General features: G+C 37.8%; 1 protein-coding gene across 1 annotated transcript in view; it reads left to right on the top strand.

Moving 5' to 3' along the window:
- The window catches only part of CHST8 (carbohydrate (N-acetylgalactosamine 4-0) sulfotransferase 8), a 146,140-nt gene extending 137,004 nt beyond the window's left edge, over window positions 1-9,136 (top strand). The window contains exons 2-3 of the mRNA XM_009320270.1: window positions 5,505-5,542; window positions 7,988-9,136. Of these exons, the coding sequence (XP_009318545.1) occupies window positions 5,505-5,542; window positions 7,988-9,136 (1,187 nt within the window). The remainder of the gene's footprint in view (window positions 1-5,504; window positions 5,543-7,987) is intronic.
- The last annotated feature ends 15,639 nt before the right edge of the window (window positions 9,137-24,775 follow it).

Raw genomic sequence — 24,775 nt, 5'->3', positions numbered from 1 at the left:
GAATCCAATACATCCAGAGATGAGCAGCAGAATCTGGGCCTCAAAACCTTAGTCTTCAGTTGATAAACTACATCACTACTTGAGCAATCATCTGCAATGTGGTGAACTGAACATCATGATTAGAAATCAGATACCTGCATTCTAATCTCGACATTACTAAAGACTCACTGTATGAGTCTGGATTTAAATTTTTCAGACAATCAATATTTGAGTTTGTAATTCAAAACATGACAACCTAAAATCAGATCAGTTTGGCAAATGCAACTATTAGCCTCTCTGCTTCTCACGTGTGAAAAGCTGGAATAGTAACAAATCACCTACCATGCTTTGCGATGTAAAGTTAAAAAAAATCACTACATGGTACCTACTGTAGCAATGGATATCAGAATAAAATATTTACATCTAATTTTTTTCCCAGAAAAGCTGCATTAGAAATGAGTTCCCCAATAATTCACCCTTACAATTCATACATAAAATAATTCTTGTCATATATATAATTATTCTGCCACCAAATACAAAAAGGCGCCATAAAAATGAGAGGTGCTACGGAGACTGCGTTTGACTGCATTCATTTCAAGAGTGACAGACAGTTCTTTGGTCAAATTGCAGGCAGCTCAAGGTTTTCCTGCATGCACCCTATCATTAATAGGGAATACAGTAAATTTGTTTGTGTTATCTTTACGATTGCAACAATCAGTGTGAAACAGATGTGAAAATAGACACTGTGTCTCAGAAATACATGACTTCACAAGTCTCTAAAACACAATGATGCATGTCCTGTCACTAAGCATTTAGCTTTGACAAGGGCTCAGCAGTGTATCATTTAACAACGCATTCACTGTAAAAGTTTACTCATCTGTGGGAAATGACACTGCATACTTGCAGCTTCACTAGGGACTCAAAGAGGTTAGATCATATACATTCACTGTATAGGTTTGCTTCTTTCTTGATGTGCAATTTAAGCTGTGCTACAGCTTTGCTAAGCCTTCTTTACTTTGCCTCATTAATTTCGTCTGCATTAAAATGAGGTACTGTGTACGTAGCTTAGATGGGGACTTTTGAGGGGGTTTTCACTTATCAAATAAGCTATAAATTTTAGATATAAAAGGATATATACATAGCAAACAATTAAAACAGATACACACATAAGGTTTGTTCTATTAATTAGGTCTCAATTTCAAAATAAAAGCATTTTCTAACAAAAGGCTTATATATTTAAGAAGTATTCCAAATAGGTACACTACATATATATTTTATATATATAAAAAACAAATAATTTACAATGGTAGCAATCTTAAAATGTTAAATTTATTTAATGACTAATTCCAATATATAAACAATTAGACACTGGAGTAAGTTAGGATCAGAAATAGGCAGTTCTTTTATACTGTAAAAGTTAAGAGTTCATTTTAAATGACCAAAAAAACAGGCAAAAGATGATCTGACCAATATTTTGGAGAAAATCCTTTTCAAACTAAAAATTTTTCATGCTAATCAGAATTCTGAGTACTAGTCTACTATTCATTCTGCAATTAAGTACACGTTGTTGTCTTTGAGTAAAGACCTAAGACTGGAGTGTATGCAGACAGGACACGATGCAGACGTTCATGCAATGATAGTAACGGCCCTTCCAGAGTGTATTTCACAAATCAGTTAGGATGAAGCAAACAAGTATACACTGCTCACAGAAGCCCATTAACGGATGGAGTCACAGATGCAGACTTGAAGTTATCATTTTTATTAAAAAATATTTCAGCTGTAGTGTAGTCTCAGAACAGAGGAAAACACCAGAGGCAAACCAAAATTAGGTCTTGAAGCAGAGATAGAGGAGAAGGCAGAGAGGCAAAGCTATGTAATATTACACAGGGAAGATGAAGGCCATTTTATTGTGTTGCTAGTAGCATTTTAAAAAAAAAAAAAGAAAAGCTCACAATGGGTTTGACTATATGGTAGGACTGGATGAAGCATAAGGCTCATATTTCATAAAAGACAACAAAAGCAGACATAAAACATAGGCCAAGCTCAGGTCTGGAAAATCATGGTTGCACAAGGGGAAGAGAAAAGAACACCATGAAAACTGACATAAACGATGTACAATTGATAGACTGATTCTGTCTCTCGGCTATTCTCTCTGTCTGAGCACTAGTGAGATGTTGGTCATTGTGTCTGGTACCAAACATTTAATGATCACTAACTTCACCTGAGTGCAGCAGACACCAGTGGTTTATTTATGGCAAAAAAATATTACCATTTTGGCAATAACGTCTGAGAGCTGGTAAGTGACATAGATAGTAAAGATGTAGCATAACATTAAATTTAGGTTTTGATTAGGTAGATCTGTGCAATATAACTTCCCTTGAGTTCACTGCACTTAGGAGGTTTTTTTCCACGTAGCTTTAAATCTGAAGTGACAGACTGTATCATGAGAAAGACAGCTAAAAGAAGCCAACTTTAGAAGTCACAAATTCGGAAAACATTGAAGAGATTGGCAAGTGCTTCACTAAACATTTACATTAAACATGAATTGTTGTTTTGATTACATCTTAAAGCCACTAAATGAAAAATCTTTTTTTTTTTTAAACAGTTACTCATCTCCTACTAGCATTTATTTTAAAATTTTTTAAAGCACAGCATATCAGTGCAAAGTATTAATCACTCAAATAAGTTACCTTTATGAAACACTACTACAAAAAACAATTAGTCATAATTAACCACAAAAAAAGATAGGTCTCATACCTGCTCTTTGCACTTTTGTGAGTTTTTTTTAATAATTATTATTCATGGCAGATACATACCAATTTTAATGGGTAATTACACAAAGTGTGGTTTTGCTACAAGCTATCACTGCTCCCACTGAAGTCAGGACAAATGACCACAACTAAACAAACCTGGGGAAAAAAACTAACCCTAACTTTTACATTACAATTTGGACTGTATCGGAGTCCGATATTTGCATCTGATTCTGTCCAAAAATACTTGCTCAGTTTTACAATAGTCTTTTCTCACCTATTTATGTTTTCAATTGTGAAAAGCTCAAAATGCTTTCAGAAAGGGAGTGTTTGTAGACATTATATGATCTTATCTTTCAGGGAGGGTTGCACAACCATTCTCCTATCTTACACTCGTAGGCATAACTAGTTCACAGTAGGAGAAATATTTAAATATGTTTTATAAAATATAAATAATCTTTAAAGAGGTGGTGGATGCCCCATCCCTGGAAACATTCAAGGCCAGGTTGGACGGGGCTCTGAGCAACCTCATCTAGTTGAGGATGTCCCTGCCCACAGCAGGGGGGTTGGACTAGATGGCCTTTAGAGGTCCCTTCCAACCCAAACTATTCTATGACTCTATGTGAGTTCTCACCTCTGCATGTTGGCAGTACTGACAGCCAAAGTAAATCTCCAAGATCTGTGACAGAGGACGAGGCATGACTTCACACTACTCAAATCCAGTTTAAAGAAAGACCAAAAATGAAATACCTGAGAGGAATAAATTGGTACTGAACAGAATGGTGACTATTGTCTGTAGTAATTCTCATAATAATGTTAAGTGCATTATATTACATATACAGAAGAAACCAAAAGGTATCCATAGAAAATTAGCAGAATTGACCAACCCACCATACCAGACTAAGTTTCTTAACCGTGTTAACTTTTCAAAACTCTACCTGACACATATGATTTCTGCCTGCAAGAGAAGAGATAGCATAACAATATTCTGAATTTATAAGGAAAATCAAATATTATTTCAAGCTGTGCTACAAGAAAGCCTAAAGTAGAAGTTAAGCAACTACTCCAACTAGCTGTATTAATGATGCCTTAGGGCAGAGGCCAAGCAGCCAATGCAAATCTAGCTCAAGTGGCTTAAAGTTATGCCTTTAGGGTTAGCAAAAGAAAAGAGGTTATACCTGCTTACAAACAGAACATTTTCGTGGTTTAAACAGATCACCCATGCTCTACTATCAATTCTTTCAAAGTGCTGGTGCTCAGTTTTTGCTATTCTTTTTGGACAGCAGTTTCCATACCTTCATTGCTCTGTAACAAAGAACCACATTTATTCTACTGCTGTGTAATATAACTGATCACATTAAGAACTGGACAACAGCTCAATAACATCTCCTAAAGCCTGGTGCAACAGAATCAGTTTTAGTCCTCCAGAACCCACACTAGGATGCTATAGATCAGCTCTGTCTCTCTTTAGAATATACTTTCTGACTTTATTTTGCAGTTAAAAATTTTTGAGAAGCAGCTAGGAAAAGGCTTAAGACTCCTTCTATAAGATGTCTGGAACTTATTTCTGATGAAGTAAAAATAATATGCCCTTTGCTTTTAACAGGCACAGAATCACAATATTCCCATCCACCTTAACTTGAGTTTATTGCTAACAAATTGCTGTAGTGGAATTAAAGCTCAAACATGAGCCAAAGGACTAATGAGCACTGCTAGATGAGCTAACAGCATAGAAATAACCATAGCAATTTTACTCAGACTCTACTATAAACATCAGTCTGTAGATCTAATTTAAAAAGACAAAACATGATTGATCATGTAAGTTGAACTTGCTACTTTAACTGCAATAAGGTACAATGTGAACTATGCATGCACGGTGTTTCCAAGAGCTTTCATAGTACCATGAAAAATTAATCTGATGGGACTGAGCTATTCCAGTGATGCTTTCACTCATAATGCTTTGCAATACCTTTACCTGTAATTGTCCTTGTCAAAAAGGCTGTAGATTTGTAACACAGACTTATTAAACTAAAGTCTTCAAGCAACTGAAGTTCTCAAGCACCAGTGACAGTGATAACAGCGGTTTTAAGTTGAAAGGCCCCAAACTAATTTCATAATTAAGAAGTGTTTTCCATTATGCAGTCCTGTATTATTAACTTATACTTAGCAGAGGTTAGGAACAGTAAAGACATACTACACATCTCCTAAAGCTGCCTTCTAGGATTTTCACATCTTTATTATTGTATTTTCAGGTAGACATCACTTTTCTGTGTTGTTTTGTCTCTCCAATTCTCTACAAACATTACCTCACTTATACATAACTCCACTGTGTGTTGCTTTGGTTTTACAGCAAAGGATAGTACTCAGTGAAAGCTATTACTATGATTAAGTACACAAAGAACAGCCTTTTTTTAGAGCTCTAACCTGGGATCATGAATTTCAGCTGCTTCTTGTTCTGCTACTGGCCTTTTAGCTGAGGTTAAGCAATCATTTTTCTCCATCTCAGTTTCCCCATCTGTAAAAGGGAGGTAGAAACATTCACTCCATTTCACAATTGTTATGACATCTATAAATAAAGAGGCCTTCCAAGGAGTATTGTTACTATGAAATATACATTAATTATGATTCATCATTGGTCTATTTATCATTGCATTAACAGAACTTGTTCCTGTTTTCCTTTTAGTTACTGAGAGGACACACTTATCAGTCCAACAAAAATGAAACTAATGTTTTTATTTTTACGAAATAATGACTTTAATTTCTTTCTTTGTTTAGGGATAAAATATAACATGGGATTCCAGCAACCAAAAAAAGTAAGTTTTCAGAAGTACATAAGGAAAATTGTACCCATGTTCCAAGTACGGAGTATGGATAGAGATGGCTCAGATAAGGCCACTAGACTAGACGTGAAGCATTGAAAAGAAAAGATGCATCAAAGCTTTGCCATGAAGTGCAAATTTTCCTTTTAAAATATGAATTTGATAAGCTATGCAACTTTAGTTTTATGAGTTTTTTCCGAGACTGAATATTGCTAAAAGATACTGTAAACTTTGCATATATTAATATTCTGTATGAAATCATACTGATCAAATGAATGTCTTGAGAAGTAATTAAAAATAGGCTAAAGAAAAATACTGGTGAAATTCCTCCATCTAGTGGCCATTAGCACACTCACAGCAGCAGTGACAGCCCACCACAGCCATTCACTACTTCATAGTCAAAAGACAAGTGCAAAATATGCAAAGGAACAACTGTGCAGCTGCCAGCTGTTACCCAAATGCCATTGCCTGGTGAAATCAGTGCAATGTGATTGACATCACTCCATCTCTACAGCTCCAGCCTGACCTTCTGGGTGAAGGGTTACACTGACAGAAGACATTCAAATCACGGCATTTGAGTTTCCCAAAAACTGTAGGTTCATCATCAAAGCTGTAACTATCTAGGAAGTCTGAATTTGATAACCTTGAAATATCAGCCACATCATAAGTAAGACTGAATTTCAGCCACTCTGTAAAGGGTAATATTTAGAAATACATCTGATATTTTACATAGACAAAAACTTGAATACATCTTTGACTACCAGAAACAACCTCTGAAGAGCAGAGTACAACAATCACTCCCAACAACTGAATACGTAGTGTCTTGTATGACAAATTATCAGTTGGTTTCTTTCCCAGTCTGCACATCACATACCACCTCCACTACCAGAATAGCCAGCAAAATATTTTAGAAGCCTAAGTTCTGCAACAACTTGCATAGTATTCTAAAAATTGTGTTTAATACTGATCTGTTCTGTTTGTATAATAGTTATCCGCTCAAGCAAGTCACCTACAAAATAATACAATTTGATTTTTCTTCTTTTGTCACCAATGCTTTTGTAATGAATACTGACTCTCTTTTTCACCTCTCACCCTTAAAGAAGGATGTGGCAAGATATAACCTCCATGACAGCACAAGTTTGATAAGTTACCTATAGCATCTCTTTTTTCAGCCAAACAGAAAGAGACTTGTAAAAATCACTATTACAATTAAGATTTAATCTGCCACCTTGAAAGAGCATGACCCTACTAATCCCCGTAACTGTACACCTTAAAATTCATCCAGTATCTAATTTTTGAAGCCAGTTTTAAATACTCTTAGGGAGCAAATAAAGACTGAGAATCAGAAATTTACAATTTATAAAACCTCTAAATAAACATTAAGTATTTTAGGTAAGCAATAAACATTTCTGCAACTACATCTGCTTCCTCTGTTGAAGTACTCCCTAGTGGTTCATATGCCACTCAGCTTCCAGATGAGTTCTCAAAACAGGGATGACGTAGCTAAACAGTGTCCAGAACCTAATTTTAGTCTTAGAGGCATAGACATGTAGACAGGGATTTAATTCAGCTGCTTTCAGAAGCAGGAAGTAATGGAGCACATCTGGGCTGTATGCCAAAAGAAGTATTAACCAGTGAGATCCACCTAATGAAAAAGAGCAGGTCCCAGAAACACCTTATCCATAGACTTGCTTTGCTTACTCTGTTTTCACTTGCCTAATGCCAGCCACAGCCTCATTCCCACCCATTACTGCTTCTCATCAAGTCTCAATTGCTTTGGTCCCAGGCTCACCTCACTCAAGCCTCCCTTTGGGGTCCCTATTCACGCTGCTCTCGCCAAACCCACTTCTCTGCAAAGCCTCCAAGACTCCTGCAGTCCTTTCTGCTTCCCTCTTCCCACTCTTGCTCCCTCTACATCTTCACTCCACTTTACAAACACTATAAACCCCCCTTCCCTGTCAGCCTTCACTCTCTGCACTACTGCCCTCACTGCAAAGATAAGCTACTGAAAGAGGGGGGAAAAACCACACAATTTGTGTGAGAACAACAGGCAGTCTGGAATAATTAAGTCAGTCCTCAAAATACTCAGATGTCTTTGAAATTTCCACAAAAGGTAACATATCCAAGACAAAAAGCATTTATCAAAGTCTGGGTACAGGCACTACCTAAAATACAGTTAAATCCACATCTGAACTGGAATTTACCAGTTCAGGCTCATCTCAGCCTTTGAATTTCACATAAGCACAGAACAAGATGACAAGAGAAGAGTTATTACCACAATGTAGGCACAGCGCTGAGGACTTGCAGCAATGCATTTTGTTGTACAATTCTGCTGAACTCAGAGTGTATGAATAGATCCACATTAAGTTGTACAAGCTGTTAATAGTGACAAACACTTCCTCATTTGCTAACATCTTTCATCTTTTCCCCCCCCATCAGGACTGTGTTTCCAGCAATAAACAGGATAGAAGATTAAGAAAAAATACTGCAGACAGAGTAGTAACGGTAAAGCAGAGCGATTCATTACACCTATCTGAAAATGTGCCCACTAAGCTTCAAAGCACAGACAGAAGGCAAAGCAGCATAACGTTTGCGATGAAGGATCAACAGAAAGGTGAAGAAATTAATCCCATCAGGCTCCATAAACGGAGGAGGAGGTTTATAATTAAGAAGAGCCCAATTCTGATTTCCATGAACAGCTCCATTTTCAACCTGCCCACACTTAAATCTGAGGACAGAAACAATAATGAGTGGAAAAATCTCTATCAGATCCAAAGAGAAAGAAAGCGGATAATGAGAGAAACTTGTTCTAAATACAAGAGTAATAATAGAAGAATAATCACTCCTTATCATGTTTCTAGAATATTTGTAGAAGATAAATACAGAGTTTTATACTGCGAAGTACCAAAAGCCGGCTGCTCTAACTGGAAACGTGTGCTCATGGTTCTTAATGGGCTGGCTTCTTCCACAAAAGATATACAGCACAACACAGTGCACTATGGAAACTATTTGAAAAGGCTGGATGGGTTTGATCACAAAGGAATTTATCATAGGCTCAACACTTACACGAAGATGCTTTTTATTCGCGAACCTTTTGAAAAGCTGGTATCTGCATTTCGGGACAAGTTTGAACATCCAAACAATTACTACCACCCGGTTTTTGGAAAAGCCATCATTTCCAGATACCGTGTCAATGCCACCAAAGAAGCATTAAAGACAGGCTCTGGAGTCAAATTTAAAGAGTTTATTCAATATCTCCTGGACGTACACAGGCCAGTAGGCATGGATATCCACTGGGATCATGTCAATAGGCTTTGTAGCCCATGTTTAATAGACTATGACTTTGTTGGAAAATTTGAAAGTATGGAAGAAGATGCAAACTTTTTCTTACACTTAATTGGTGCTCCACAAAATTTAACTTTCCCCAAGTTTAAAGATAGGCACTCCAATGAAGAAAGAACTACCACTAAAATTACACAACAGTATTTTGCAGAGCTTTCTCCTTCTCAACGACAACGAAGCTATGACTTTTACTATATGGATTATTTGATGTTTAACTACTCAAAACCTTTTGAAGATTTATATTGATTTGAGAGCTGGGACATTTCCACAGTCATATCAGTTGAATTGCGTAATAAATCCAGGCGGCTTCTGTTTATATATACTTGTCTGTTAGTAAACAATTGGTTGAAGAGTAGGAAAAAAAACAAAACAGAACATAAATTGCTAGTGATGTTTACACCTTCACCTTAATTGCCTCCTTTCTCAAATCATATTTTTTCTATAATTTCTCCATATGAAATGTATGTACATATATGTATAATATTATATGTCAGGGCTCCCAAATAAAGCACATAATTTTCCATGCTGGTGTGGCCTGTGTTTGCACTGGGAGGACAGTTTGAAACTGGGGAAAAACAGCTGACAATTCTACAGCGCAGCCAGTATTTCAAGCTCTTTACTATTTAGAAAATAAGTCTGGAAGTGACATAGTAGCAAGAAAAAAAAAAATACACTGAGCAATATTTACAGCTTGTTGAAATCTGCAACACATGAAGCCATACACTAAACAGGCACTATGTATTTGAAGTCATAGATTGCTATTTCCTGATATTCATAAGTTAGCTAAGGAGACAAAGTCCATCACACTTAGACTGTTTAAAAACACACTGGTGAAAACAACTAACACTTAACGACCATGCTGAGTGCAGTATTAAACCAGATGTTGCAATTCAGAGTGAGGATGTGTTCTACCCCTTCAGTATTTCCCTTATGGCACATTCACCTGCAAAAAGAGAAAATGCACGTGAACATTTGCATCTTTATAAATGCTATTAAGATTCTTTTAATCCTTTGCATTAACATAAATCTCTGGTTTAATCTTCATAGTCACCAGGAATATCAAATCTATCCTTCATAATAACAAGCAAGAATAAATGCAACTTCCTGCCCAACAGGGTAGTTCTTCTCATTGCTGCAAACAATTTGCACTTGTTTATTCCAGTAACAACTAGATCTGACTTAACACACAAAAAAAATATGCCAGGTGTTTTAGTTCAGTTGTTCATTTCTATACTTAAGAGAAGGCTTTCTTATCTCCAGCAGAAATCTCGTGAGAAGCAAATACTGGACCTTTTACTGGTTTTATAAATCTTCACACTAATTCTGTATACAGTATCCTTATTTACATGTCATTTAACCACTTGAAATTATGACATGTAAATTGGCCATATTGGAACAAGCCTCAAACTCTGCCACAATGCCAAACTTGAACTCCCCAATAATTTCTAGAGTTTGTATTTCACAACCAAGAATTCCACCACAACTGGCACTGTACGAATGTACAAACGCCTAAGAAGAAACACTTGTTTCAAGCAGTTTCACATTTACTGGTTCAGATCCAGAAGAGTTTACTCATACAGATAGTTCCATGCATCACAAGTATTGGCATCACAGTTTCCCCAGAAACTTCCAATATCTTCTTTGGTTTTTTTTTAATTTTAATAGGGAAAAAAATTGTTTTAAAATACCTTGTATTGAAAGCTTTACTGACAAATACTTCACATATATCTGACATCAGACTTAAATTTTTTTGTTCAGAGAAAAACTGTTTGCATTAGAAAGGTAATGTGGAACTGTTGTTCCGTGAAACCAATTACCACTCCTGGTCTGCCCAAGCTCCTCATCACTTCCTTGCTGCTGCAGCTAACTACCTACCCCACCTTTCCACCCCCTCAGATGCTTGTTGACCTCCTCACATGACTAGGGAACAGCCTTTTTATTCAAAGTAATTTTTCTGCTAGGCCAACTCAGATCAGCAGTTAACAGGCTGGGGGCTATTCACCTGGGCTGCTCTGCCAACAAGTAAGTGTGGCAGATAACCTCATTCAACAGGTCACACTCAGGAGTATCCATGGGAAAACAAGGCATGTTAATCACTTCCTAGTGCAGACAGAGGAGAACATTGATTCTGATAGTGGTGGGATTTATTGGGGGCGGGGGGCAGAGGAGGAGGCATAGTCAAGACCACCACTAGGCATTTGAGTTATGCCACCCTTAGCATTTAATGATATTAAGTGCTCTAAGAAGTGACGGTACTCCAATTGATTTGGCTGTAGTTACAGAAATCGCAAATAGTCACCAACACAAGGAAAGGATATAATATGTATTGGAGCCCTCATAGCTGCTTTTTCAGGGTCAGATCTTGCAAGCAGGTCAGTGTACCAGAGCACAGCGTGTTATCACAGCTCCGGCAGACTAGTGCTGAACTCATTCAAGTCAGCAGGCGAACTTCCACTGAGAGCAGAATCTCAATTCACCTTATTGCAGCACCATTACAGCAGAAGAGAACGTGCAGACTCATATGTTAGCTCTGTGACGCTACCAGAGAACATGCAGACTCATAGCTTAGCTCTGTGATGCTACCAGAGTAAAGCTGGATATCATTTGTATTCAAACCTCTGCTAGTTTTAGAGAGCTTTAAGGGAAAGACTAAAGAACTTAATCCTACAGCTAGATTCACATCAAAGACCTGACTTTCTCCTTCCTCCTCCTCCCTCACCCCAGTTCCTTTTTAGCTTAATCTACATATACACAGAAATTGACAGAGCCACAACGTCACGTTTACATCTGAAAGACTTTGTTGGTACAGTCACACATCAGCAAAGTGTTCACTGTATGACTGGAAAAAAATAGCAGCAAAATTGCACTTCTGATTGTATCAAACTGGTGCTTTTCCTACCACTTCCCCCCCGAACCTATTTTAATTAAAAACCTTTACTACTCCAATAAAAGCTAACAACAGGGGAATAACATTTTTCATGACAAATGAAGATGAAGACTTTGGCAGGGTTTTATTTTGTCTGGGGTAACAAGCACTCTTTAAACAAAGACTGCTAAATAAATGATTCATATGTTTATGACAAGCTGTGTATGGCACAGTAGCATCTGTTTTACAGTATCTCAAGACAAGTATCCTTCTAAATACTTGAACATACTTAATACTGGCCAGTTGCATTCATTTGGCTTTGTTATTTTCATCCCTTACTCCCTACTGACTAGTAGAAACAAGGCAAGAAATGGTTTCAAATAAAAAAAAAATCAGATCTGTAAAGATATATATTTTAGAGCCAGAAGAGATGCATTATCTTGAACAAAAAAGCTAAGGCAGACAAGTAAACTAATATTTTCACATCAATCAAAATGTTTAAATAAAAAGCAACAATTTTAACTAGATGGTGTTAAGTTTCCAGACTGCTCATTTCCCTTTGGATTATCTTGTCTTTTTCCCACATATAAAATCTTTACATTTTCATTTTTTATAATGCAAGTGAACTTTTTTCCAGAGTTATTCATTCTGAATTTTTTCCATATTTTATCCTTCTATTCATATGGAAATTTATATTCCATTTCATATGGAAAGCAGAAATTCAAGATTTCGTACAAAATTTTCAAACAGCCTAGCTCAGAGGTCAGCCAAGGTAAACATATTGCATTGCTATAATTAGCCAAAATAATTTTGTCAATCCAATTTGTTTTTTAATTCTTCTTGATGTGTCTTAGGTAAGAGGTGAATTTTGTTACTTCCAGACTGTTTACAGAACTGTACTCCTAGTTCTCACCTTAACATTTTTCAATATTTTTACTCCCAATCCTTTTCTGCCCTATCTCTCTACTTACAACTCCTATTGTCTTAGAACTCTGTCCACCCTAGAGTTAATAACTACAAATAGCTCAGGTGCTGACAGCAATCAAACTAGATTATTAGGAGTAAAATGTTCACAGTAACAAGTCAGGGGTAAGGACCCAGCTAAAGCAGTCACAGAAGTTGAGGTATGAAGGCACTGAAACACCAACAGATCAGAATCTTAGACCTTATGCCTCAAAGCAGTCTAAAGCCTATAGTAGAAAAGGAAAAAAGGGACTAACTCAGTTTACATAATTTATTTTTGTATCTAAGTAGGTGTTCCCTGAACAAATCAATAAGAGAGCATTTTTAAGAGGCAAGACTATCATCTAAACAAAGCCCAGTTTGTTAGCCAGCTTTTGCTGTCCTGGCACTCCAAGCTGCCAGCTGCAGTTCTGTCACTCCATAGGTACTTCAGCACAAGAACTACACTAACCAGTCACCATGCCCAGAACGCAGCCAAGTGAAACATACTGAACAGCCCAATATGCAGTTTATTATCTGGCTTTGCAAAGTCTGAAACTGAAAACAGCAATCATTTTTTAATTAAGGGATAATTTAAGAACTTGACATTGGGATGCTCTGTACATAAAGTTCATGTTCATCCAAACAAAGTCACAAAGTCATCTCCTTTGAGACATTTGTGTGCTTAAAAAGTTATCCTTGTAATGCGTACAAATTGAGTGATGGTGATTTTCAGGTTTTTGTATTATAAAAGCCCACACACACACTACAACAGATATTTACTATGGTTGACCTCATACCAGTACTGTTAGTTTATGGGGGTTTATGCCTCTAAAAATAAAAAAGAATCAAGATATTAAAGTGAATTTTCTTAACTCCTTATGTCCATAACTTTTCAGAATTTGCATGATGGAGTTCCAACACTTCTTCCATAATAATCACCAATATTTGAGCACATCAGACTGCACAATATCAAAAGTGAAGATGAATTTGGGATAAGACATCACCTTTTTTGCCACAATTTGGTTTACATCTTATCTTCATAATGATTGAAGTAAAGAGCTTTTAAAGTTTTTAAAATGTAGGTACTGAGTTCTGGTGGTCCTGTTCACCGCCCCCCAGCCTTGTTTGAGCAACTTGCCCAGTAAGCCCGCTCTTTGGATGATCAAACAGTATCTTTTTTTGAGAGAGAGGGATCCACAGAGTAAGACAGATCCACATACATGGACTGCATGTACTACACAGTACATGAATTTAATCCTTAGTTTCTTTGCGCTACTTCTCCCATTTTGGTAACACCATTGCTGACAGAAGCAAGAGCACACCTATCACAAATCCATGTATAATTATCTACTTATATACATCTATATAAAGTACACAAAGAAATCTGTGCAAATAGCATTATACATATTAAGGTATCTATAAACAGAAAGATTTTTTTAATATAAGAACTCACAAATGCATGGGGGGAGAGATAATCCTACAAAAATGAACTGTAAAATGAATACAAGGAATATTGAACATATGCATTGCCTTTTAAATAGTTGTTCTTGGTTTCTTTGTACAATAATACAAATTAATTAGTCAGGCCAACTCAAACAGTACTACATTATCTAGAATTACCAGATAAAAACTGAAAAGGGGTTTCTTTGTTGTTGCTTTGCTTCATTATTATTGTTTTACTGTTGACACAAGTTGCTTTAAATCTGAGTTGACAGACATTCTTCTTCCACCCCCAACAAGAAATCACACAGGTAACCGGGCATAGTCCAGCCAACCATTTAGAAGAGAAACATAATTGTACAAATCTCAGCCTGATCTGTTCATTTTAATTTCAGTGATACCAACAACAGCATCTGCATGCAGCAGTAGTTTGTTTCCAGAGCACAACATGAGAGACAAGGCAGAACACATCCCTGCTTCAAGGGATTATTTTCAGGTTGGCATTGTTATTTGTGGTGACTTCAAAGCCTCAGCATGCACCTGCACACTCCTGAACAATGACTTGGGAAGTGTCCCACGCTTCATATGCAAGACATGTAACTAATTTTCGTCCCAAGACAACAGCTACTGGTTAAGAAGGGCCAGCAATTTTCTTAGCTTTCATCAATGGAACCTAGCAGACAAGCCTGTAAACAAACATCTCTAATGGCTTCCAGCATGATACTGCTCTAAGAATGGACTGCAGTCAAGTACAAGAGAGTGAGATTTTACATTAACTATACCAGTGACAACTGATACTTACCACTAGTAAGTCACTTTTGCCAAAATTTCTCAAAACTATTCATTCAACTAGAGGTGTCCAGAATTAAACATGCAGTTAGACTCACAGCGGACTCGTTTTAAGAATGGCAGGCACTCACCTGTTCCACACTTCAATTTAATCCTGAAGTATGTGAAAGCATTACACGTAATGCATCACTTGAGCAGTAAGGGCAAGACAGTATAGAACATACTGATGCAGAATGGGAAGACAGACATGATTAAGCCTTGCTCACTGCCACCAAGCTATTTGCTTAATGTATTATGAACAGGTTGATACAGTTAGTTGTGACTCATCCTAGAGAATAATAATAATATTTGCTTTATAACTAGTCGAATAGAAACATTCAGCCTTGCAAAAAATATTTTCTGGTCTGGTTTAATGAAGAGCTCCAAATATTTAGTTTAAAAATAACACTTTGGGAAACCCTATGCATACACACAATTCAGTGGACAATTAACTTGCATGCAGCAAGGAGCATATGTACATAACACCTACGTGGCAAGTCTTTTAAGTATCGTTTTCCAGGCAGTTTGTGCCACAGTGATTTTTACCTAGCTGCATGAATAAACTCTTTCAAATTCTGCCATCCATTGCCATTTTTGCCACCAACTTCTTTTTTTTAACTGAAGACACACGTTTAACAGAATTGCAGTGGAGGTCAAGTTTTCCATTATGTACCTACCTTGTACGAGACTTGAATTCTTCTGTTCAAATTCGGCTATTACAGTAGTGCTGGCCCTATGTTTCACATTCAGCTTTATAGGACTCCATCAGTGATCTTTTCTAGCAGTGTCATCATTTTTTCCTGAAGCTTAAAATTATGCTGTCAAGTTAGGAAAAATGGAAGCGTCTTTCACAATCCAACTTTTCCAAAGTTATTTTCCCAATCTGGGATTCCTGTCCAGATTTATTTTCACTTAATACAGGAAATTTCCTCTCAACATATCCAAACATAAATAATGTCACCAGCTGCAAAAGGTGTTAAGATTACGTTCAAGCAGAGGGAGCAGCAGCATGGGAAGCAATGGCCTTAAGGCAACTGCACTAAGAGCTTGTCCCAATCCATTAAACGCTAGTGGAGGTGGCTTCTTTCCTAAGAAATGAAAGCTCCAGGCTACAGTTCACCTTCAAATTCATAGACTGCAACTAATCTGCATTATGATCACAAGAAAAAGTTTTTTTTTTTTTTTTTACTGTATCCAGTCAGTATAACCCTTTCTGGGTACCATGATGTAGCCACAGAGAAGTCACATGAAGGTGATGCCAGCCTACATGTAGATACATATACTGAAGACCACAGGACACACATTTAGCTGTCTGTTTCTATAAAATGTCAAATAGCTGACCTGTTTCTGCAGTATTCATTCACACCACCACTCCTACACCTAGTAGTAGTCAGGTATGCTAATGCTTAGGGCAGGTAACTGGGAGATTTGGCCTCCTATTTATCCATTATCTGACTGTTTTGGTCTGATCCCCTAGAATTGCTCAGCTTATCTTTCCCCATCCCTGGTGTGGAGGAACTCAAGAATGATATAATCTTTAGTGTTTTTTGTTGCATTCCATTTACTGATCTCAAATTCATTTTTAATTCACCTATAGCAATATATAATAGAAAGGGTTTTAGCCTGATATTTTTTCCCCACCAATATCTCCTTTTCTATCAGAATTTTTTTTTTTTTTATAATAGAAAAAAGCCATAGTCACTACAGCATAGGTAATCTGACCAGTAAAACAGACAATGTGATAAAGCAAGAGGCTACAATATTTATATAGTCTCACATTGTATTTCTCCAATGAAATCTATACAGACATGAATCCTGCTCAAGTGACACACTGTGTACTCATCAAGGTAATACTGTCTATATAAATCAGGCATACAGTGACCATTTCAAGCAGTGTGGAAAATGTGGCAGACATTATGAGATGGGTTATGAATCTGACAATTTACCCATGTTCATCTGTGGAAAAAAAGGAGGTTTTTTATTATCTGAAATAAATCTGAGAACTTCATTAGATCATCCCACCAAAATCGAATGTCAGGTTTATATTACAGTCTACAAAGCACACAGCAGCTGGTAATGATTAAAAACATTTTACCTTGGAGCTCTTTCACAGAGAGTTTCAAAATTAACCATTCAGAATAAAAAACTAAGCCTGCCATATTTGACCAAAATATATAGCTTATAAACACTCAAGAATGAACATGTGCAGAAGTAAAATCAATTTTAGAAAAATTCAGAAGGGATGATACATACATCTTGAAACTCACTCTATATATCTGATTACAGAAAGAAGAGAGAGGCAAATAAACATGAGAACAATGAAATTCCAGTAAATTGTGTTAAAACACAACCACTACATGTTTTCATTTAATTTCTGCACCACTGGTTCCAAAATAGCATCATGACACCCACCTAAACATTTTGCCCACAGTTGCTCTGGAGTAACTACGAGTTGAGCACAAAAGCAGCTTGCCAAAGCTCTATCTGAGCAAGGCAATGGTGAAGATGGTAAGAAACAAAGTAATCTGATCAGTGCCAGAATGACAGCAAGTTGAGTACTCTTGTGACAGTCAAGCTAAACAGGCAGCAGATAGCCCTGACTGCACAGGACAAGACAGCCCAGCAGCCTCGGTAATTTAAAAAAAAAAAAAATCCACATTCTCATCTTTGATTAGCAAGGCAGCACCGAAGACAAATTTGACTCATGCCAGAGCTAGTACATACTTGAAAGTGGTAACCCTCTGATGAAACGGATTTCCAAATCAATTGGTTTTCATTGGTATCTGGACATTCTGATTAAGTTAAAGAGCTTTGTATTGACTTAATTTAATTCAGTGACAAATGAGTTTAGCTGAATCCTTGCCCCCTCCCACAGAAGATGCATTTTCAGTTGCCTTCTGCATGGTTGCATTGCTCAGTGAGGTCCCAAATAGTATACACCATTTATCCATTTTTCCCCTCTTTCACAAGGCGCCACTTGTCCCCCACTACTCATCGTTCTGAACTATGAGAAATAAGTGATACCCAGAATTACAGTAAAGCCTGGTTTCGAACACATTTTCCTACTCCCTCGCTTCAACTCAGAAATTGGTTTCCTTGCAGATATGTCTGACAAGCAAAGCACCCTGGAGTAACACCTTCCAAAATCCTGAGCTCCCAATCCAATTGGCTTTGAAGGCATTGACTCTTCTGTTCTGTTTCTGCAGTAAAAAGGAAGTACTGTCATGGCTTGCTATTTAAGGAGCATTGCCCACTCACAAGTCACATGGGCTTTGTAGCAACCTGTGGGTGTTCAAATCTCAAAAGTATCTTACTCCACTTTTCTTGTCTTCGATTCAGATTTTGTAGCATAGCCTTGCAGATTATCTGCAGCCAGCATAGTTTCAAACCAGATGCGTTTGTTTCTCGCATATCAAAATCTCCTATCCGTCCTGAAACGTCCATAAAGAAATAGGACTGGGGAGAAACTACACTGCTCTGCCCAGCTAGTGGTCTGGTTTTAAGTGGTCTGAATCTTCTCAGCACTTTTTAAACACATCTGCATTTGGACTAACGCCTACCTTTTGCAGGTTTAGCATGTGGCATAAATATCATATGATGCGGAACAGAGAGGTCTGCCAGTTTTGAAAATCTAAGCTCATAACATGGATTCACATTCTTCATGAGAGCGATTAAAGTCTGCAGATCCACAGATGTGGATTAGCGAGGCTGAGTGTAAGAAATGCTAATGCAAATACAAGTATATCTGTCCGCACTTCAGTTCTGCCTTCATTGACTGTTTGATTGGTAATTAAGGCATATATTTGGGTCCAGAGACACAGAAAAAAACTCAGATCCCAAAGGAAGCTGTTGAATCTGAGCCCAAGGTTATTAATCACACTGCCTCTAATTGTATATAAAGTATCTTTACTCCCTCAAAAGTGTTTTTTTTTAAATATTATGGGATTTAAAAATGTCACAATATTCTGGATATCTTGATTAGATCTCCTTTAATATACTGCCTCTGAATAATTCGTAATTTATTTAACACCACTATAAATCTCACAGAAATGAAGAACTCTTACTAATCATTAAGCAGAATTTTTTGCCTGACTAGACTAGCAACAAAATTCGATAAGGGGAATTTTTTTTTTTTCCTTAAACAGTGCTTTTCACTGTCTTCTTGTAATTAAAATTTCAACCAAGGTCCCATTAGGCTGATACTGATCTCCCCTGTGGATCACAGACCCTCAAGTCTTCACATTTTCAGAGTTAAGTCTCACCGGTAACTAGCATCTGGGAAGGTTCTGACTAAATCAAGCGAGAACTCACTAACGTTAAAAGCCTAAAGAATTTTGCTCCTCATTGACATTTAAAAAATTTTCTACATCGTTCCCCCGATCCAGCAAGATCACACGCCCTCACAAAACACCACACAGGCTACTTTACAGGGTTGACTGCAAGGGAAGGTAGGCTAAAGCGGCTATAGGTGCCAATTTCAAGTCAGGTAGCCGAAGTGCATTAAAACTCACTATAGATGCCTTCCCTCATTCAGTGGTCCCTCAGATAAGGGCATAAAAATCAGTACAGTGAAAGTCAGGGAGGGCGCAGAACCTGTGCTGAGCAGAAAGCCAGCTACAGGGCAAAAGGAGAGGAAGGGCTACACAGGATCCCTAGGTGGAGGAAGAACTGGCTTGGGAGAAGCACTACAGGATCTGCCCAAGGGAGAACACACTACCTACGCACTTGGGCGGCTGGGCCAGGACTGGTCCTGCAGTGGATCTGCTTTATATGCATTCCTCTCACCTACAGAAGCTGTAGCAGAGGCATTCTTTCTTCTTTTATGGCTTCTACACCCCTTACATCTTTGTAGTCCTTCCAGAAGTGCCCCTACTTTGGTAAAAGCCACCTTCCTGCCTCTGGCATGAGCACTTCCAAATTTTCTTTTCCAAACTATGATCATACATGTTCTCCATGGGGCTTCATCCATTTGTCACCTTCTGATCCTGGCTTTTACAGTATCTCTTCTGTGCTACTGTGCTGGTTTTGGCTGGGGTAGAGTTAGTTTTCTTCATAGTAGCTGGTATGGGGCTGTGTTTTGGATTTGGGCTGGAAACAGTGTTGATAACACAGGGATGTTTCCATTACTGCTGAGCAGTGCTGACACAGAGTCAAGGCCTTTTCTGCCTCTCACCCCACCCCACCAGTAAGTAGGCCGGGGGTGCACAAGAAGCTGGGAGGGAACACAGCTGGGACAGCTGACCCCAACTGACCAAAGGGATTCCATACCATATGACATCATGCTCAGCATATAAAGCTGGGGGAAGAAGCGGGAGGGGGGGACACATTCGGAGTTACGGCTTTTTGTCTTCCCAAGTAACCGTTATGCATGATGGAGCCCTGCTTTCCTGGAGATGGCTGAACACCTGCCAGCCCATGGGAAGGAGTGAATGGATTCCTTGTTTTGCTTTGCTTGCGTGCGTGGCTTTTGCTTTCCCTATTAAACTGTCTTTATCTCAACCCACGAGTTTTCTCACTTTTACTCTTCTGATTCTCTCCCCCATCCCACCGGGGGGGAGTGAGCAAGTGGCTGTGTGGGGCTTAGTTGCTGGCTGGGGTTAAATCACAACAGTTACCCTTACAGTTCATATAAGAATCTCTCTCTTAGTCTTTCCCCATCCTTTTGATCAACATGCCAGACTGCAAGACCCAGTTCAGACTTCTGGACTCTTTCCTTCATGGCAATGACATTTTAGAACTAACTGGACTACTGGTCTACTAGATCACCCAAATCATCTTCCTCCATTCCCTATTTCATTCAGTTTCTCCCCCTTACAGCTCATCTGCAGTTACTAAGCACAGATATTTGCGTATCTATAAATAAGCATATATTTGCCATCTTCCAAGTCATGCTTACACATCCTGAGGAAGCTCAACTTAAAATACCTCTTCCCAATACTTGTTTCTCTCCACAAATCCAGAAGGCTAGCCCACAAATGAAAGCGTGGGCAAGAAGGGAAGATCTACTGAAAGGCTAAATGAATAATCAAAGACTCAACCTCACAACATAGACGAGGTCAGTCTTGTCTACCCATCAAGGTCTTTAACTGTATTAAAGACAGTTGTACAGTCCATCCAGAGGTATGGGTAGTCAATGCCAGAGCTGCTATTTTTTTAAGAAAGGGATCCCCAGACACAGGCAATGAAATTCTTGCTGTTACCTTAAATAAGCATAATAGCTCAGTGCATGGCTTTTTTTTTTTTTTAAGTTTTTACCAAACACACCTCAAAACAAGCATTAACTTTGATCAAAGACAGCTCTTAAGCAAGCATTAGAATAACAAGGACACTGTACCTTTTACCATACCACAACAGTGTGAGATTTTATGACACCATAAAAGAAACAACTGTGTATATAGCATTTGATCAGCTGCAGAGTTCACCAATACCAGTTTTGTGTGTTAGGTTTTTTTCTGCTCCAAAGAACTGAAAAAACTAACAGAATTGTAGCACAGCCAGTCAAGACAAAGGGAAAGTAAATCAAAGCACAAAACGGAGAAGAGGTAGAAATCCACATATACCAGCTTTGCATTCAAAGTTACCTTCCTGCTTAGAGAAAGGTTTTGCTTTTCATTCCCTTCTGAAGCATTCAATATAGCTTAGTGCCAAAGGCAAGATTTCATACTCAGTAGAAGAACAATTCTGATGTTCTATGGGAAGTCTTATGTAGCTTGTCCCAGTATATTTCTTTTGCATCCTACTGCCTGCCTGTAGCCTTAAAGAATAAGGACATTTTATTACATAGGTGATCTGGTGACAGAAAGGTATAAACTATTGATGTAAAACATCTTGCTGCAGTTTTAATACCTGCAGACTCCCATGTTCCAGTTTTGGGGAAGACAGGGTATCTTGGTGGAAAAAGAAAAGATTTTAAGATCTAATTTAATTCCTTAACCAAAAGTATTTAATTTATGACACTTCATGCTGCAGGTACTTAATAGACCTATTATCCAAGAAAAGCAATTTTTTTTTTAAATAGTCTGTTCTTTCAGAAAGAAGTGAATGAAAGAAGATGCTGCCTTCATTTAGAAGTACAATACTAAGCACAAGAAGCTTAAGTACCTCTCAATCACAGAATGCTGAACTGCTTCAAAGACCAAGTTACTACAGCCAGGATCATTTGAAGTAGAATTGATAATGCAATAAAAAGGTAAGCAGCTCAATTAGTTCTTCAAATATAGAAATTGTCACAATGAAGTTTGTCCAAGATCAAAGGTTTCAAACTTATCAAGGTGCATCAAGGCAAAAGTCATCCCAGCAAGAAACTACTTGTTTCTCTGTGGCCAGAATATCACTCTAAATAAGCGTCACTGTCCCCAGCATGCCCCTCCAAGTACAGCAGTTCTTATACATCACACAGCATTTCACACAGAATGTCAGTGAAAGTGTCAGAAGTTTTGCAAATGGCCACAGATGGTGCAAGACCACTTGAACAATTAATTTATTATAATTAAGAAAATGGTCACACAAATTTAGTATCCAAGCTATTGCTCAGACTTGAACTGTCATTAATCCTTTGCAAGACACTGTAAATGGATGCATGGGAAGTCTGTCAGAGCTTTTCATAACTTGAGAATCAACACTTCATATGAGACAGATTAAAAGTACGGGCAATTAACCACAATAGCGACATGGTACACTCCAGCAGAAAGTCACCTAGTAGTCAGCTCTGTGTTTGACCGCTGATGTTTTCAAGTACCACATAAATCCAGTTTAGAATGGTGAGAAAGAAGAACAAACCAAACCTTCATATTTCTCAATAAGAGATACCTACTCAGTCCTCCAGGATACATCTCTCAAAATGCATTACCATCTTCCTACTGCAATCTTCTACTCCTCTGTCATTCAACCTTATGAAGCAAAAGGCCCATCTGAAATAAGAACAGGAAAATGCACCTGACAAATGATGATATTTTATTTATCCATATAGAACTTACCACATTGTAAGACAGCTACTACCTTAGCATGCTGTCCTGTCATTTCCACTTAATTCTTGCCATAACTCTTCAGTGTCTCTTCCTTTACCTAGTTGTGATACTAACAACTATTTGTTTCCTCCCAGCCATAGATTGTTTAGATATGTCTTGGAGGAGGTGGCCTTTTCCTTTGAAAACTGGAAACATTAGTTTGCATGTCAAGCAATAGTGATATCACGTTTAAGAAGAAAGAGGGGGGAAAAAAAAACCTTGCCCTTCATAAGCTTTCCCAGTGGTTTTGAAAGATCTGGCAACTGCCCAAGAGGGAAAAAATGTCCCAGTAATAGAGGCTGTGCAGCTGGAAAATGTCATTTCTAAAACTGTTGATCATTAGCAAAACACCATAGATCAGGATCTTTTTAACCAGCAGCACTAGAAAAACTTGAGAGGGTGACTAAAGCCAGTGAACAGGGTTTTCCCCATAATTACTGAAAAATGAAACTAATTTCTTTTCACCCTGGATGGCTTTCACCTCTTGCCAGCAGCATTAATGTACAATACGGATGTTAATAATGAGGATAGTAGGAACTGGAAGTGTTTTAAGATTTAAAGGCTGACTTTTTAATGGTGTTCATGTGTAGCATGGCATGCCATGTAATTAATACAACTCCTTTTTACCAATTCAAAATGTGTACTTCTCTACACAGCGCTGCAGTTCTGATAGTATTTAGGGCAACACTTGGCCCTTTTGCATTCTCTTATCTCAGATCATTAAGTACTTTGAATGAAATTGTAGTAATGCAACTTACTTTCATATTGTAAGGTCTTTTACTTTCCAAAAATAATGTAGCTAGGACCCTTAGGATATTTTATGCACTCAACACCTCACCTAATAAATAAGAAGATTGATTGACAAAGCATTTAGTAGAAATGGACACAGTAAATCTTTCCTACCTTTCTCTAAGCACTGCCTACATTTCTTGTGCTGCTCTCACTTACAATTGCAATCACTCTCACTCCAACTTTAAGAAAACTAGCTGGTGTATGAGCAACAAAATAGAACAAGGCACTAGCACAGAAAGCACAGAATTAGTGACAAATTTTGGAACATTCTTGGGCTGCTTATATTGAAATCCAGACACCTTCATGTTCAGAGGTACTTGTAACCTGCAGTAGCTACACGGAAGTTATCAGGCATTACCTGTCCCTCTCACAACCCTTCCTCCAGTACACATACTTTCAGACCTGCACAAAGACTGGCAGTTTCACTAAGTCTTTACCCTCTTTTGAAATTCAACTGGTTTGAATCACAGCAAGCCTTCCTCCTCCCCCAAGTTTTCTTGTAAAAAACAAAACCAACCAACCAAAAAAAACCACCTGAAAGACCCAATTTTCAACATTCCTTATTTCTCCTCAATTACTCTAAAGTCAGACTTGAGCAAAACCTACAGTTTTCTTGTTTAAGGAGGGGGGAAAACAAAAAAAACTTCACAGCTATATTCCACAGGCAAACTAAGATTAATGACCAGCCAGGCAGTCTTCTTCCCTTGACCCTCAGCTATTACCTTTGCTCCAGCTCCCAGAAAGTTCAGGAAAGCCTACACACTAACTGAATGAAGAATTTAATCTTTTGCATCTTTTAATCAAAGAACTAATGTTGTTGGACAGCTTTAAAATTTACACTTCTATGACTACATTATTCCAGAAAATAAAAATATTCTTTCTTAATGATGCAGTCTTTCCGCTATCTGCTGCCCTGATCTCAGAGTCACCTGTAGACTTCAGTCTCAAAATATTTTATAATATAGGAATGTTTTCATGCACTGTTTAAATATTGTCCTATCGAGAACA

Source organism: Pygoscelis adeliae, unplaced genomic scaffold (genome assembly GCF_000699105.1).
Source record: "Pygoscelis adeliae isolate BGI_AS28 unplaced genomic scaffold, ASM69910v1 Scaffold62, whole genome shotgun sequence".
NCBI classification, from domain to species: Eukaryota; Metazoa; Chordata; class Aves; order Sphenisciformes; family Spheniscidae; genus Pygoscelis; species Pygoscelis adeliae.
The sequence above is the reverse complement of the archived record's forward strand: the minus strand, read 5'-3'. Positions and strand labels throughout refer to the sequence as shown.